Below are 18,165 nucleotides of genomic sequence, written 5' to 3'. Positions count from 1 at the left end.
GCTCGCCACATCGTGTACCGTTATTCGTCACTCCACGCAACGTTTTTCCACTGTTCAGTCGTCCAATGTTTACGCTTCTTACAGCAAGCGCGGCTTTGTTTGGCATTTGCCTGCGTGATGTGTGGCTTACGAGCAGCCGCTCGACTGTGAAATCCAAATTTTCTCACCTCCCGCCTAACTGTCATAGTAGTTACAGTGGATCCTGATGCAGTTCGGAATTCCTGTGTGTTCGTCTGGATAGATGTCTGCTTGTTACACATTACGACCTTCTCCAACTGTCGGCAGTTTCTGTCAGTCAACAGACAAGGTCGGTCGGTACGCTTTTGTGCTGTATTTGGTGCTTCACGTTTCCATCTCACCATTACATGTCAAATAGTGGACCTAGGGATGTGTAGGAGTGTGGAAATCTTGCATACAGACGTATTATAAAAGTGACGTCTAATCGCCAGACGATGTTCAAAGTCCGTGAGTTTTTGTGAATTTTTTGATTAATTTCAGCCAAAAATAACAGAGTTGCTCTGTGATATCCACTGAAGATTGTGAGTATAGTTCTCCAATTACGTACAGTGTAGCCATTCCGATTTTCATCTGAAATCAGAGAGGATTTGATTTTACATTACTAACTTATTTTCTAAGAATATGAGCCTCAATGCAGGTGAAAATAATGAAAATTAAAAACTGTGCAGGCGTTGGAACAATTTACTGCGATTTTCACGTTTTTTTCTCCATTTAGGCGAAGAAAAACACCCGTGCAATCGTGACATCTCCTCATAAGTTGGTTCATATAATTAGTAATTTCATACACAATCATATTATCACATTTAATAATGATCGATTCAATACTTTTTGAGTTAGACTGGACGCAAATGTCAAAATAGTCATTTGGAAATGAACGCGTTTGAGAAATCAATTCTTGGAAACTGGAAATTCAAGGAAGTCAACAATAATGTAAAATGCTTACCAATTGATCTGCGATTCCAGAGCCATATAGTAATCCTTCTTCTTTCTCAGAGGCTTCGTTTTGCGCTTGCAGCAGTGCTTTCCGAGCTATCCGACCTTCCTTCGTTTCAATGAGCTACGTCGATTCTGCCAGCATACGCCCTGGTTATCCATTTGTTCGGCATAACTGAAGCTTTACGTGTCTCCTAAAATTCCTGCCTCGTTCATGGCCATCAGAAGGCATGAATTTCCTTCATTGAATAAGCCAGCTGCTAAATACGACGCCAAATCAACCACTTTTAGTCCGGAGTGCAAGTGTTTGGGAGCTAATCACCAAATAGTGGAATTAAAAGTTTCATTAGCATTTTGTGTGTGGCCACCTACACATTTCTCCAGTAATTCATCCCCTGATAAATCTTATATGGGAAGAATTTCCTTCTGTACGAATGCGAATTTCGCTTTGAAATTTTGACAGAGTACTCTTGGATAGTTAGCTTAACGATTTCTCGAACCTCCTAGTGTGGTTTCCGCATTAACCATCGTAATCCAAATTAGGTTATTATATTAATTTAGATTTTCTATCCAGTTTGTTGAAAGTAAATGAATTGTGGAGATATATTTACTCATAAATTTACAGATTCTCCAGCAGTTGTTTATTTGGCCTGACAGCATTGTCCTTGCATCATGTTCTGCAGAAGCGTTAGTTGGTTCATCTGCATTTTTGTCGCAATTCTCACTGCTGCCGACTATAGCGACTCTCATCCCAGTACAGGTAAAGATTTTACTTGTATAAATTGACATAAGTCTGTATATGATAATGAATAACCAGTTTTAGTAGGTAATGAAAAACATATTCAATATTTTCATTAAGTATTTTATATATTTGTTTTTCAGGATTAGATCCCGAAGTCACAGTCTACCACTTTGGAACTGACAATATGAGTAAGTGTCATAATTTTCCATTACTTCCAGAAACTTTTCATGGTTCAAGAAATTCATGCAGTGCAAACTTATCTCATCGGTAGACGTATTTGATGATTTAATAACTGATTTGGGTCATTTGATTATTATGCATAAAATCTCTAAGTTCACTGAGTTTCTATATTATTACTTTTGTTTTTATAGTCGGTATGAGTTGGAATACAGTTTACATATGTGTTACATACGTGTTGGTACACCTTGAGAGTGGTAATCATGGCCTTTTTCTAAATTATTTTCATAAAGGTTTAGTGGTCCCGTCTAGATCAATATAACACATGAATAGACGAAGCTAAACAGAATCTATTTCACATAAGTAGTCGTGATATACAGGTATTTGACATGTATTCCAGGATTACAGTAGTACATTGTACATCGCCTTCCATAAATTTATATTGAGTACAGAAAAACCTTCTCACGTTCACAATATTTATATAACCAATTAAAAACAGGAATCTGATAGTGGTAATCATCTCAGGAGGTATCCATCAGAAATTGTAATGCTTGTGCTGACTACCTTATAATCCTGTTTCTTATCTGTTTAAATTCATTAAGATATGGGTTCAAAATTATGGTACGTTTGCTTCCAACGTGTCCTTTCATCAGTGGCAGAGTTTTTAAATTAATAGTGGATGTCATCATTGTGGTTCAGCTGAAGATTTGCTTTTATGTAAAACATAGTTCCATAGAACCTTCACATGGACACAAACAGTAAATTTTGAAGGAGTGTTAAGTATTCCCATCTATATAGATAACTTGTAGCACTTACTCCTTCAGTTTATTTTGAACAACATACTAGTTTCTCTTTTCTTGTAAATAATGGTTATTTTAGGAAGACAGGTATGACCTTAAGAGCCAGTTACATGGCACATGCTGTAACTATACCAGTAGCATTATGATTCTCTTGTTAGTAACAATAGTAAATCAATAATAAACCATGTTCCTCTTCACAGTGTGAGATATGTCATGTTCCCTATTATGATTGCTATCTGAGTGAATGTCCATCAAATTATTGCTATTTACTTTCTGTAACAATACGTTACAGAAAGTAACTACAAGTTGATCCACATTTTCGAAGAAGTATGTAGTTCAAAAATGGTTCAAATGGCTCTGGGCACTATGGGACTTAACATCTGTGGTCATCAGTCCCCTAGAACTTAGAACTACTTAAACCTAACTAGCCTAAGGACATCACACACATCCATGCCCGAGGCAGGATTCGAACCTGCGACCGTAGCAGTGGTGCGGTTCCGGACTGAGCGCCTAGAACCGCGAGACCACCGCGGCCGGCAGTATGTAGTTGATATGTACACTGTTTCAAAGGAACCACATGGTAAACAAAATGTCATTCTAGAATGGGACGTAATTGATGTCTGTAGATCATAAATTTTAAGTAACCACGTTGGTGTCGTCTGTAAGCAATAATTTAATTTCACACATACTTAACGCCTGCTGTGTGCAGATTGTTACCAGAAATTTGAAGCATAAGGGGACGCTAGGCTATACAAAAATGTAACTCCTTGTTCTGATGTCACAGAAACTTCCTGTGATGAGACAAGTTTTTAGCCGGTTAACTGATGAGTTACTGATTTTATAATTGCTAATAGCAGGCTGAACAGCACAAAGGCTTTAGTCAAATCACGCAAGCTATTTACAGAAGAACAATTTCTGTGTCAACGCTCTAAGGTATACACAAATACAAAGATAGGAATATTCCTCGGAAAGCCAAATTATTTTTATTCCTAATTGCAAAGAATTCAATACATTTGATTGTATGAATTAATTATTTTAATAATTTGAGGTTTTCCACATTTGTAACATCCAATTAGAGTTCCCTGGAATTTTGTGTAGGGCACCTTTTTCTAAAGAGTTCATATAATGGTGTATTTCGTTTTGATAAGACCAAAACTGTGGTGAAGTGTTGCATTAAAACATGAATGAAATCTATGTATTCCATCTAGTTCCCCAGAGTAGGTTTTCAGCTGTTTACATGACGTACTGCCACATCATGTCATGTATATTTCTGGAAGGCAGGATGGTTTGGTTGAGTTACCCAGTGGTTACAGACAGGTGACTCATAACTTTCATGTAAAATATTGGGAGTTAGTTGTTGTAGGATATACACTGCAAGTCTAATGTCAGTGACATTTGAGCATCTCATGTATCTGTTCAGTTTGTGTCATTTACCTTCTGCCTAGTCTGATGCACTGTCGCAACTTCCTCCCTGTGCCAACCTCTTACCTTCAGAGTAGAACTGGTTATCTCACGTTCCATGTTGAAAATTCGTACCAGGACGTAAAATCTTAGAAATATTTTCCTTATGTTTGGTTGTAATAGACACCTTCGACGGAGGAAAGCCATCTTTCCCTCTGCATGTCTGCCTCTGAAATCCGCCTTACTTTGTCCTTCATCTGTAATTTTGCTTTCAAGGAAGCAAAATTCCTTCATCTATTTTGTAATCCCAGACTTTGACGTTAAATTTAACGCTAATCTCGTTTCTGGTATTCCTCATTACGTTAATCGTTCATTTGTTCACACTAAGTACATATTTGCATTCATTTGACTCCCCATTCCACGCAACAGACCTAATAATTCTTCCCGATCTTCACTGACAGTAATGTTTTCAGCGAATCTTCCCCATGGCACTTATAACCATGACTGTTAATCCTACTCCTACGTTTGTCTTTTATTTTATTACGGTTTCCTAAATGTACAGATTAGACAGTGGCGGAGAAACACCGTTTCATTAAGTTACACCCTCATTAAGCACATCTCTTTTCTCATAGTCTTCCGTTCTTATAGCTTCTTTTGTGTTCCTATATATATTATTGTATACCCAAATTTCCCAGTATTTCTAGTCATTTCACGCTGTAGAACGCTTTTCCTAGGTAGAAGAATTCTATACAAGTATCTAGATTCTTATTAACTCTTGAATACATTACGAAGTGGAATGCAGCACATGTGTTTTGGGTTCTGTCGTGTTTCCTATGCACTTACGCTACATCTGTTCTCCAGAACAGAGCTTTCTTTGTGGACCAAAGTCTCCTCCAGCCACTCACCCTCCCACTGATGCAAGACTCTCTTAAGCTCAACATCGAGGTGATAGCATACAGGAGGATGGCACACTGTAATACTTGAGAATCGAGACAATCCTCTTGGCGGCCAGATCTGTCCTTTCATTCTTCACAATTCCGATGTGTTTTTGTACCCAGCAAAAAGACACCTAAATCCCCAGTCGTTGTAGTTGGAGCAGGGACTAGCTTCCCTGCTGAGTACAAACGTCTCACAGGGTGAAGGGAACGTAGAAAATCGGATGACACAAGAAATTTATCACTGGAAGAACGTCTCACCTACTCCAATGACCGCAAGATCGCATAAAATTCTGCATAAAAGACAGTAAACGCTTAAGGCAGTCTGATCTTGAGGACAAGATCTGTCAAAAAAACGTAGCAACCAACAGGATCCGCCTGTAGCGATGCGTGCATAAAAACAGCTATATTGTTGTGGTGCCCAGGTAAAATGTCAGAAAATATCTCATTAAAAGCGGAAGCAGGAGCGTAATCTCTCTTGTAGCGCCCCAAATCTAAAATCACTCTGGGTCTCTCCAGTAACCATGGCAGCAAGCAGTTAAAACCCTCGATTTGGAGCAGTACTGGCTCCTCACTGAGGGACTCCAGCACATGTTGCACGTGGATCGCAAGTGGCATTGTGGCTCTTAAACGGTTGGAAATAAGTGGGATGAGCAACATTATAGAGTGTGGGTGAAGTTGGAGCTGTGAGGAACTTGCATGCCTGATGCAGTAGGTGGAGCTGCTGGTGACCCCCCCCCCCCCCCCTCCCCAGCCTCTGCACATAGGCTGGGTATGGGACTTGTCCTATAGCGACCTGTGGCCAACTGGAGACCCTCAAGGTGGACAGTGTCAATTCAAATCAAAAGGCCTCGCCAATGCATGAACCATGCACCCATAGTCCAGCCATGAATGCATGAAAGCCGTATAAAACTTCAATGCTCAGATACACATTGCTGCGGCTCAATGCAAGTTCTTTAGCTGTCAGAATCTACATTCCTAAATCAATATCTAGGGTCCGGGGTCTCTCCCAGGAATGCTGGTCCCCATGTGCCACAATGCATCCCTTGTGCATCAGCTCTCATCTGTGACTAGATTTTAGCTCACTTTCCTGATGAAAACCTCCAATAGAATCTTCTGAACCTCAAAGATCCATTGCTAATCTCATGACTTCCTATCATTCGAGCTTCTGAGCAGGCTGCCACAGCAGCAGCATTTATCGAAGACCCAATTCTTGTATTTGCCACATAACCCAAATTGGAAGAACATTGGTTGTAGCACAAGTCAGGGACAGTCCTCAATGCCATTTCCACAAGGTGAATTGTGTTACTAGCTGTTAGTGTGCCCACAAAGCTGAAATTTGCCACACCTCCACTTCTATGTCTGTGGACTGGTGACTGGGCGACACCAAGGAATATTCTTCCCAACCATATTTTACAAAAGCGGCGCTGGTACCTATATATACTCTTGCAGTCCACTCAGTTGCTGTCTATACAAGTCAAGTTGTAACGCAAGCCAGTCAACTTCCAGACTAACACTGGGTCATCAGCTACAGTAATCGACTGGGCTACACAAGCCATTAAGTCTCCTCCAGGCACCCCTTCACAACAGAGTTATGTAGTTTTAGTAAAAACACCATTTCTGTTACAGGACATACCTGTTAGAGGACTTTTCCATAGTAAACGCTACTGTGGCGTTACAGTAACTCCAGCTTGGATTCTGATGGTTGTGGCCCCTCAGGTCTCTAACCTGTCCAGCATAGACTTATTCCATGCCTTGGGGCTTGAGTTCTGCGCCAATTCTGATGCAGTCCAAGCACTGGGCCTCTCCCTACACCACCTACATCTTGGTTAAATTAGGACCAGTGTTCTGCCAGTGAGCATCCTGGGGATCCAGTCGCATATATCCCTTACACCTACTGCAGCTCCAAACTCCAAAATTATTTAAGGTCCGTAGCGTCGAGTTTGCATACCAGGATAAGCATCAACAGGACTTGCAACATCTTCAGGATGAGGGCGTCATCATCCCAGTAACACACAGCCAAAGGGCCCTTCCTATTTGACTGTGGAGAAACCATCAGGCGCTGGCTGCATTGGTGATGACTTCCAGGACACTGTGAATGCCTAATCTGTAGTCGTCAGATATACCACTCCCATGCTTCAGGAGACTGTTTACATCTCGCTGGGTCTATGGTATTTGCCAAAAATGACCTTCATTATGCTTATTTGCCCAAAATGATCTTCATGATGCGTATCTACACCTCACACTGCGTCACGGCTCCCAGGAGACTAAAATCATAAACATCATAGCCACTCCTTTTGGATTGCTCCAATATACATAGCTTCCGTTTGGCATCGCCAAAGTTACATCAATTTTTTGGAGGTACTATGTTGTTGGTGTGGTCTTCAGTCCTGAGACTGGTTTGATGCACTCTCCATGCCACTCTACCCTGTGCAAGCTTCTTCATCTCCCAGTACTTACTGCAACCTCCATCCTTCTGAATCTGCTTAGTGTATTCATCTGTTGGTCTCCCTCTACGATTTTTACCCTACACACTGCCCTCCAATGCTAAATTTATGATCCCCTGATGCCACAGAACTAGTCCTATCAACCGGTCCTTTCTTCTTGTCAAGTTGTGCCACAAACTTCTATTCTCCCCAATTCTATTCTATACTTCCTCATTAGTTATGTGATCTACCAATCTTCAGCATTCTTCTGTAGCACTACATTTCGAAAACTTCTGTTCTCTTCTTGTCCAAACTATTTATCGTCCATGTTTCAATTCCATACATGGCTACACTCCATACAAATACTTTCAGAAACGACTTCCTGACGCTTATATCGATACTCGATGTTAACAAATTTCTCTTCTTCACAAACGCTTTCCTAGTCATTGCCAGTCTACATTTTATATCCTCTCTACTGCGACCATCATCAGTTATTTTGCCCACCAAATAGCAAAATCCTTTACTACTTTAAGTGTCTCATTGCCTACTCTAATTCCCTCAGCATCACCCGACTTAATTCGACTACATTCCATTATCCTCGTTTTGCTTTTGTTGTTTTTCATCTTATATCCTCCTTTCAAGACACTATCCATTCTGTTCAACTGCTCTTCCAAATCCTTTGCTGTCTCTGACAGAATTACAATGTCATCGGTGAACCTCAAAGTTTCTATTTCTTCTCCATGGATTTTAATATCTACTTCGAATTTTTCTTTTGTTTCCTTTACTGCTTGCTCAATATACAGATTGAATAACATCGGGGAGAGGCTACAACCCTGTCTCACTCCCTTCCCACCAACTGATTCCCTTTCGTGCCCCTCAACTCTTATAACTGCCTTCTGGTTTCTGTACAAATTGTAAATAGCCTTTCACTCCCTGTATTTTACCCCTTCCACCTTTAGTATTTGATAGAGAGTATTCCAGTTAACATTGTCAAAAGGTTTCTCTAAGTCCACAAATGCAAGAAAAGTAGGTTTGCTTTTCTTCTAAGATAAGTCATGAGGTCAGTATTGCCTCATGTGTTCCAACATTTCTATGAAATCCAAACTCATCTTCCCCGAGGTCGGCTTCTACCAGTATTTCCATTCGCCTGTAAAGAATTCGTGTTAGTATTTTGCAGCTGTGACTTATTAAACTGATAGTTCGGTAATTTTCACATCTGTCAACAAGTGCATTCTTTGGGATTGGAATTACTATGTTCTTCTTTAAGTATGAGGGCATTTCGCCTGTCTCATACATCTTGCTCACCAGATGGCAGAGTTTTGTAAGGACTGGCTCTCCCAAGGCCGTCAGTAGTTCTAATGGAATGTTGGCTACTCCTGGGGCCTTGTTTCGACTCAGGTCTTTCAGTGCTCTGTCAAACTCTTCACACAGTATCGTACCTCTCATTTCATCTTCATCTACGTCCTTTTCCATTTCCATAATATTGTCCTCAAGTACATCGCCCTTGTATAGACCCTCTATATAGTCCTTCCACCTTTCTGCTTTCCCTTCTTTGCCTAGAACTGGATTTCCATCTGAGCTCTTGATATTCATACAAGTGGCTCTCTTTTCTCCAAAGGTATCTTTAATTTTCCCGTAGGCAGTATCTATCTTACCCCTAGTGAGATAAGCCTCTACATCCTTACATTTGTCCTCTAGCCATCCCTGCTTAGCAATTTTGCACTTCCTGTCGATCTCATTTTTGAGACCTTTGTATTTCTTTCTGCCTGCTTCATTTACTGCATTTTTATATTTTCTCCTTTTATCAATTAAATTCAATATGTCTTCTGTTACCCAAGGATTTCTACCAGCCCTCGTCTTTTTACCTACTTGATTCTCTGCTGGCTTCACTACTTCGTCCCTCAGAGCTACCCATTCTTCTTCTACTGTATTTCTTTCCCCCATTCTCGTCAATCCTTCCATTATGCCGTCCCTGAAGCTCTGGAAAACCTCTGGTTTAGTCGGTTTATCCAGGTCCCATCTCCTTAAATTCCCACCCTTTTGCAGTTTCTTCAGTTTCAATCTAGTTTATAACCTATGGATTGCGGTCAGAGTCCATATCTGCTCCTGGAAATGTCTTACAATTTAAAACCTGGTTCCTAAATCTCTGCCTTGCCATTTTATAACCTATCTAATACCTCCTAGTATCTCCCGGATGATTCCATGTATATAACCTTCTTTTATGATTCTTGAACCAAGTGTTAGCTATGATTAAGTTATGATCTGTGCAAAATTCTACCAGACAGCTTCCTCTTTCTTTTCTAATCCCCAATCCATATTCACCTACTATGTTTCCTTCTCTTCCTATTCTCGAATTCCAGTCACCCATGACTATTAAATATTCGTCTCCCTCCACTACCTGAATAATTTCTTTTATCTCATCATACTGTTCATCAATTTCTCCATCATCTGCAGAGCTAGTTGGCATATAAACTTGTACTACTGTGGTAGTCATGGGCTGCATGTCTATCTTGGCCACAATAAGGCTTTCACTACGCTGTTTGTTGTAGCTTACCTGCACTCCTATTTCTTTATTCATTATTAAACCTACTCCTGCATTACCCCTCTTTGATTTTGTATTTATAACCCTGTATTTACTTGACCAAAAGTCTTGATCCTCCTGCCACCGAACTTCACTAATTCCCACTATATCTAACTTTAACCTATCCATTTCCCTGTTTAAATTCTCTAATCTACCTGCCCATGTAAGGGATCTGACATTCCGCACACCGATCTGTAGAACGCCAATTTTCTTTCTTCTGATACCTACATCCTGTTGAGTAATCCCTGATCGGAGATCCGAATGGGGGACTATTTTACCAATGGAATATTTTACCCTAGAGGACGCCATCATCATTTAACCATACAGTGAAGCTGCATGCCGTCGGGCAAAATTACGGCTGTAGTTTCCCATTGCTTTAGCTGTTCACGGTACCAGCACAGCAAGGCCGTTTTGGTTAGTGTTACAAGGCCAGATCAGTGTCAGTCATCCAGACTGTGGCCTCTGCAAGTACTGAAAAGGCAGCTACACCTCTTCAGGAACCACACATTTGTCTGGCCTCTCAACAGATACCCCTCCATTGTGTTTGCACCTACGATATGGCCATCTGTATTGCTGTATTGCTGAGTCACGCAAGCCTCCCCACCAACAGCAAGGTCCATGGTTCACGGGGGGGGGGGGGGGGGTGGCGGGTGGCGATGAGTAACACTTAAAGGACGTCTCAGAGACCATGAGCTACCTTGACAATTTTCTGGTTGTAGGAAAGTATACTGCTGATGTTGCTCTTCTCCCCATTCACAGAAGCTTACCTTCGTTGTAAACTTGGCATATGTTATTTTTCCATCCACCAGATCGAATATTTAGGACACAACTTCAGGCATATGGCTTACACCACATTGTGTGCCTACCATCCAAAAATTACTAGCCTCGTTAGATGCATTCCAGCCGAAGTCAGCCAAACTGTTATAGACCATTCATGCCCCATGCTTCAGCGATGCTGGCACCACTCGCTCTGTAACAGAGTTCCCTCGAAGTGGCCATCCTAATGCAATAAGGTGTTCCAAAACCTGAAGAAGGGCCTCTTCGACCTACCTGTCTCATGGCATACAATCCAACGAAACCATTGGTATCAGTGGCCGATGCTGACTGGCAGACTTTTGTCCCATATTGAGAATGGCGTGGAGCGACCCACTGCATTTGTAGCCAAGATACTTACAGCAGGATAGCGGAACTACATAGAAAAGGAGGCTTTGGTCATCATCTTTGGCAGCAAACGCTTCCCTGCCTGCATCTATAGCCACCGTTTCACACTCATGACATATCATAAGCCTCTAATGCGTCTCTTCAAGTATTCAGCAAGTTGCCACTGTGGGCCCCGTTTCTCTCAGGATATGCCTATTGTATCCAATATCACCCTAATGCCGCCCATGCCAATGCCGATATCCTATCGCGATTTCATGTTAGTCACAACCCAGAATTTCATGAGGATCCAGAAGTCTGTTTTCATGAGGACAGTGAGACTGCCATCATCAAAAACCCATCTTCCAAGTGATGCACGCTTTGTGGGATATCACACAGTGACAGGCCATGTCCTCCAGGAGGATTTGCATTATACAACAGAAAGACAGCCTGCAGACAAAGTAATGTCTCATGTACCCAGACCTCCAAGCCTTCTGTAGCACGCAGCAAAAAAATGGTTCAAATGGCTCTGAGCACTATGGGACTTAACATCTTAGGTCATCAGTCCCCTAGAACTTAGAACTACTTAAACCTAACTAACCTAAAGACATCACACACATCCATGCCCGAGGCAGGAGTCGAACCTGCGACCGTAGCAGTCCCACAGTTCCGGACTGCAGCGCCTAGAACCGCACGGCCACCGCGGCCGGCACGCAGCAAAAGTCTTTATCCTTGCATCACATTGCGCTGATAAAGGTCGCGATGGGCCATGCTCAGGTCCTCATTCCCAGAACCCTATGGCATTGGGAAGTCATTTTGACTCTCCTAGCAATACATCCACTGGAAGGGTATGGAGACATTTTATGCGAGAATGGTGAAAAGGTGCCTCACATGTCAAAACAAGCAAGCTGTGCCCTCCTGTCAGTATTTTCCATGGCCTCCTATGGTGACTCATTGGTCCTGTCTTCAATTTGGACTTTGCTGGCCCATTCCTTGGATCTGTGTGGCGTCTGATTTTGATTGTGAGCAGTGGGTTCTGCTTTGTGTTTTTCATGCCATTCACAACCTCAGCGAAGACGATCCAGATTGTTGCATGGTTGTTCGCCCTTAAAGGCGTCACACAAGCCTTTGTCACTGACAATGGCCCCAATTATCATCAGCAGAATTCTGATTCTTGCTATTCAATTTAATTTCATCAGTCCACATGGTCATCCTCACAAATCACCATTTTCCCTAGAATCAGAACAGCCACATACCTTCTTGTATCAATGGATTGTGTAGGTTTTCTTTGCAGGATCCAGTGCAGCTGTGGACACCCTCCATTTATTCTCCATTTGATTTGGCAGGCAATGTTTGAATTCCAGTTGCTGCAAAGAGGCTGTTGCTGCTGGCATATGTATGATGTATGGGCCCATCATGGATCCAAACCACTAATGGGTGCCATAACTCCTTCTTGCACTCCAATGCCTGTAATGCGACTCTCTTTGCGCCATCTACCATTTCCTCCAACCCAAGACCTCCTGTGGCCAGCCACAATTCGTCACTCTCTCATCCCATATGAATAGAAGTGGATCGTCCCCCTCCCCCCTTCCCCAGAATGGTGAATGCTCCAACACGGTCGAGGCCTCCAGGGCCTGCTGTGGCCTAGATGCACTTTTGGGGGAGAATGGCGGGCAGTGGCAACATGAATTATGGTTGTACCATGTATGCCACAGAATGTAACACTCATGCAGTCCATAGCAGCCACGCAAGATTTTCAGAAGGCGCACCAAGAACTACAGACCAATAGATATCTCGACAGGCAAAAGTAAGAGGTCGCTGGCCTTATCGCAAACCGTGCCCGTATACGGTCACGAGTTAGAGTGGGACAGCACGGTTCTTCCTGGAGAATAACTATTTAAGGAAACCCAGGGATCACTGTGGACAGTTCCCATCGACGAGAGTTGGCCGATTCATGCTACTGTCTCTACGCTATCGATGACGACAATTTAGCGGCGAGAAGTAGGCTTCTGAGTTGGAAAACAGCTCTCACTGATTGTTGGTCATTTCAATGTTGAGTTCCGGCTCCAGGGATCTAGGTGGAGCCAAATCCACTGAATTGTATTTTGTTCGGAAACGCAGAGGAGGTATAGTCTGATTGTAACTATAAATTGTGACAGTTAATTTTCCTTTCAAACAGACAATAATGGAACTAAGAAATTTTTTTGCTTCAACTGGGATACTCAATAACGAAAAACAGATGGATTTTGCAGAAATTATGAGCTCCACAGTGAGAATAAACAGCTAAATGGTAGTTCTGTTGTATGAATGCATAAGGCCCACAGGAATTCCCCCACATAGATGCAGCACAGTCATAGGCCTGTCCTCAGAAACGTGCTTTATAATTGCACGAAAGTTACCCATGTACTTGTCATCTTGTTTATCAATTTCAGTAGGATCTAAGTCATTAAGGGGGCCTTAATGCAATCTCCTGACATCCACAGATAATCACCACATCGATGAGAGGGTCTAGCCCTTTTCTGTTTCCTTCCCACCTGCTCCATCAAGCCTTAGTTCTGGCGATGTTTCATATCTTTTGCCTTGTTCATCATCATGTGAACAAAATTTTGACAATGGATTAGAGTAGCTATATAGTAAGTACTGCACGCCTGGATGTTGAAATATTGAACCCACGCCCGGATTCCTGGGTTCGATTCCCGGCGGGGTCAGGGATTTTCTCTGCCTCGTGATGACTGGGTGTTGTGTGCTGTCCTTAGGTTAGTTAGGTTTAAGTAGTTCTAAGTTCTAGGGGACTTATGACCACAGCAGTTGAGTCCCATAGTGCTCAGAGCCATTAGAACCATTTTGAAATATTGAAGATCATGCTTCCACACCAGAAACCTGGAGTTTTCCAGGGCTGTAACATTTTGATTACTACCTTTACCAGACTCGTCATAGCGAAAAACAAACAGTACTTACAGAAGACACCGTCCTCTTTGGCAGAGTATACTAAATAAAGTTGAATGTACGATATTGGCAAATTTGCAAAGTGAGGGGAAATATATAAATTGCATTAGGCACAGAAAAGTTTTGGAATTGTTGTAGCTTCATGTGATAATCAATTTTTTTTTATACTTAGCGAACAAATACTTATCTCATAGTTACAGCCCGATCGTGTATTGTCTCCACGCAGCCAAACATAACCATTTCCAGCCAATGATCGGCTCAGTTGGACCAGAGGACCCAGTCCACTCCATGTAATCACAGTCCACACCAGTATGAAGCTAGCACCAGCTTGCGCTGTGTCTTGTTGACAACTTGCGCCATGACTTCGTCGGGGTCTGCACCATCCTCGAACTCTACAATCAGATCTTACCAACTTTAATCGGGACTCATCCAATCAGACCACCGTCTTCCAGTCGTCTAGGGTCCAACCAGTGGGATCACGAGCACAGGAGAAGGGCTGCAGGGGAAGTCCCGCCGTTATGCAAATGCACACACGTTGGCCACCTGCTGTGATAGCCCATTAACGTAATTTCGCTGCACTGTCCTAACGGATACGTTTATCGTACGTCTCACATTGACTTTTGCGGTTGTTTCGCGTAGTGTTCCTCGCCTCTTAGCACTGACAAACGCCGCTGCTCTCGGCCTCTAAATGAACGCCGTCGACCACTGCCTTGTTTGTGGTCAGAGGTACTCTTGACGCCGTGGATCTCCAAATGTTGAATTGTCTAACGATTTCCGAAATGGAATGTCCCATTTGTCTACCTCCTCCTCCTAATCAGCGTTCAAAGTTTATTAATCTCCGTCGTGCGGTTATAATCAAGCTGGAAACCTTTTCATGTGAATTACCTGAATACAATCGACAGCTCGGCCAATAAACTGCCGCTTCATACCTTTTGTAGGCTGGACTACCGCCATATGTGAAAGGGCATACCGCTATCTCATGATTTTGCCACCTCTGTGTGGCTGTAGCAGCTGGCATCTCTCGTAGTTTGATTCTCGAACTTCAACCGTGGACTTCCTCTGGTATTTTTCTGATGATATATATATATGTCCATTTCACCTAAACAGATAATCAACAAACCCCTTCTAGCCAGCATTATTTTATTGATTTCGTTGTTTGTTATCTTATTAGTCCCTTTGACTTTTCACGGTGTGCCTTTAACAACACATTTCAAAAGTATTCCGTTTTTCAGTTCCTTACATCACAGAGTCCAGGTCACACATTTACAAGATGCAACACAACAAACGCGCTTTTGGAAGCATTTTACTGGCGTGTTAGCAGTCAGTTTTAGAGGCTAACATCTTTTTTCTATGTTTTGTTCGGATTCTTACTTTTTCCTCGCATTTTACTCCTCCAGCGATTTTATTTCTTAAATCAGCAACAAAGTGTCGGAGTACGTGGCCATCCACGACAGGTACATGGACGCTGATTTGTCGCCGTTTTGTCACAAACCATTAGTAATACAGTTTCGTCATGACTTTGTCCACTTCATTGAAGGTGGAATCTAAGATGTGCTGGATCAAATGGTGTCGTTAAGGATATGTGGGTATTCACATGACTTATTATTTTGACACAGGAAGAATGTCGTATTGTTGTACAGACTTGTGAAGAACAATATTTCTGTTAGGAGTACTATGTGGGTCATTTTTGACCCACAATGGATTTTCGAGGCCGTTACCCGCCTCTATAATCATCGCATGACGAATCGCTCCCGTGACTTTTCATCATTTATGGGGTTGTACAACTTACCAAAATTTCATCCCCCCTAGCTCACTCACCTAGAAGTATGAAAAATTTATCTGTTATACCAGTAGTACGATGTGGGTCATTTTTGACCCATACCTATTTAACGCACAGTTTGATATGAGGTAACACCGGTTTGCTGTCACTAAATATGATCTGGGCACGCCTCGACGTTATTCACGAGCTGTTAGAGTATATTATACTTTGGGCCAAAAAGAACATTAAATACGAAGTATTCGGTTGTCGAATGATACATTATGTCAGCGAGGCTTTCCGTTTTCTATGGACTGGCGACATGCAGAACTACGCGGAGTAACACTGCAAAACTACAGAATAACATATGACATATTATACTTCATTACTTTCATCATGGCAGCGACAGTATAACAGAGGTAGTGGCGGGGGACATACGTTGCCATGTGTAATTTTATTTATGTTCGAAACAGGCTTATGTGTCTTGAAACTATTTTATTGGTCTTGACACAGCTGCTGGTCTAAGACATTATTCATTTATTTGTGTGTATGAGTTTTGAAGACGGCTATATTATTATAGCAGAAACCTTGGTCTAGATTTAAAATAAACAAAATTTTGAGCAACTGTGGGCTGTTTTTCATTCGAGACAACATATTATACAGTGCAGAATCCCAACGCCCCTCCTACACTACTGTCTGGAGCACTGCTCTCTTACACTACAGCAGATGTCAGTCGCATCGCCCTTATGGAACGTCACGACTGACAGCTTCTTCACCTCCATTAAACAGGCAGATGAGCGCTGAAGTGGAGACAACACACTGTATGCAACTCACTCACAAGTCAGGCGACCATCTCCTCACAGATTACGATGGGAAATGGTAAAAGATATCCGTATCCTGCGTAACATGCATGCTGGATGTCAGAAGACTGAGAATATTGAGAAGTAACTTCCAGAAACAGTGAAGTTTTATAATGACACTAAGGATGGAGTAGATGTTTTTGACCAAATCGCTAGATACTACAGTCTCCGAGTTGCTACCCAACGATGCCCTGTAAGTGTCTTTTCCTTGACCTCGCCATGATTAACGCTCGCACAATTTTTAAGTTACGTACCTCTAAGATTAGATTACATCAAGGTCAGACAGAGATTCCGAAATCAGATACTGGATTGTAAGGCGTACCTAGGAGCAGGTATAGGCTGAAATTCAAGACATTAGTCAGGAAGAATCAATACGCAAAGACGTGGGATGCGGAAGTACTAAGGAATGACGAGTTACGTTTGAAGTTCTCTAACGATATAGATACAGCAATAAGGAATAGCGCAGTAGGCAGTACAGTTGAAGAGGAATGGACATCTCTAAAAAGGGCCCTCATAGAAGTTGGGAAGGAAAACATAGGTACAAAGAAGGTACCTGCGAGGAAACCATGGGTAACAGAAGATATACTTCAGCTGATTGATGAAAGGAGGAAGTACAAACATGTTCCAGGAAAATCAGGAACACAGAAATACAAGTAGCTGCGGAATGAAATAAATAGGAATTGCAGGGAAGCTAAGACGAAATGGCTGCAGGAAAAATGTGAAGACATCGAAAAAGATATGATTGTCGGAAGGACAGACTCAGCATAGAGGAAAGTCAAAACTACCTTTGGTGACATTAAAAGCAACGGTGGTAACATTAAGAGTGCAACGGGAATTCCACTGTTAAATGCAGAGGAGAGAGCACATAGGTGGAAAGAATACATAGAGAGCCTCTATGAGGGTGAAGATTTGTCTGACGTGATAGAAGAAGAAACAGGAGTCGATTTAGAAGAGATAGGTGATCCAGTATTAGAATCGGAATTTAAAAGAGCTTCGGAGGACTTACAGTCAAATAAGGCAGAAGGGATAGATAACATTCCATCAGAATTTCTAAAATCATTGGGGGAAGTGGCAACAAAACGACTATTCACGTTGGTGTGTAGAATATATGAGTCTGGCGATATACCATCTGACTTTCGGAAAAGCATCATCCACACAATTCCGAAGACGGCAAGAGCTGACAAGTGCGAAAATTATCGCACAATCAGCTTAACAGCTCATGCATCGAAGCTGCTTACAAGAATAATATACAGAAGAATGGAAAAGAAAATGGAGAATGCGCTAGGTGACGATCAGTTTGGCTTTAGGAAAAGTAAAGGGACGAGAGAGGCAATTCTGACGTTACGGCTAATAATGGAAGCAAGGCTAAAGAAAAATCAAGACACTTTCATAGGATTTGTCGACCTGGAAAAAGCGTTCGACAATATAAAATGGTGCAAGCTGTTCGAGATTC

General features: G+C 42.1%; 1 protein-coding gene across 1 annotated transcript in view; it reads left to right on the top strand.

Annotated features, from left to right (window-relative positions):
• The first annotated feature begins 1,579 nt into the window (after positions 1-1,579).
• The window catches only part of LOC124554035 (ankyrin-3-like), a 45,311-nt gene continuing 28,725 nt past the window's right edge, over positions 1,580-18,165 (top strand). The window contains exons 1-2 of the mRNA XM_047128070.1: positions 1,580-1,711; positions 1,834-1,881. Of these exons, the coding sequence (XP_046984026.1) occupies positions 1,624-1,711; positions 1,834-1,881 (136 nt within the window). The 5' untranslated portion in view covers positions 1,580-1,623. The remainder of the gene's footprint in view (positions 1,712-1,833; positions 1,882-18,165) is intronic.

The sequence above is a fragment of the Schistocerca americana genome, chromosome 11 (genome assembly GCF_021461395.2).
Source record: "Schistocerca americana isolate TAMUIC-IGC-003095 chromosome 11, iqSchAmer2.1, whole genome shotgun sequence".
Classification (NCBI taxonomy): domain Eukaryota; kingdom Metazoa; phylum Arthropoda; class Insecta; order Orthoptera; family Acrididae; genus Schistocerca; species Schistocerca americana.
The sequence above is the reverse complement of the archived record's forward strand: the minus strand, read 5'-3'. Positions and strand labels throughout refer to the sequence as shown.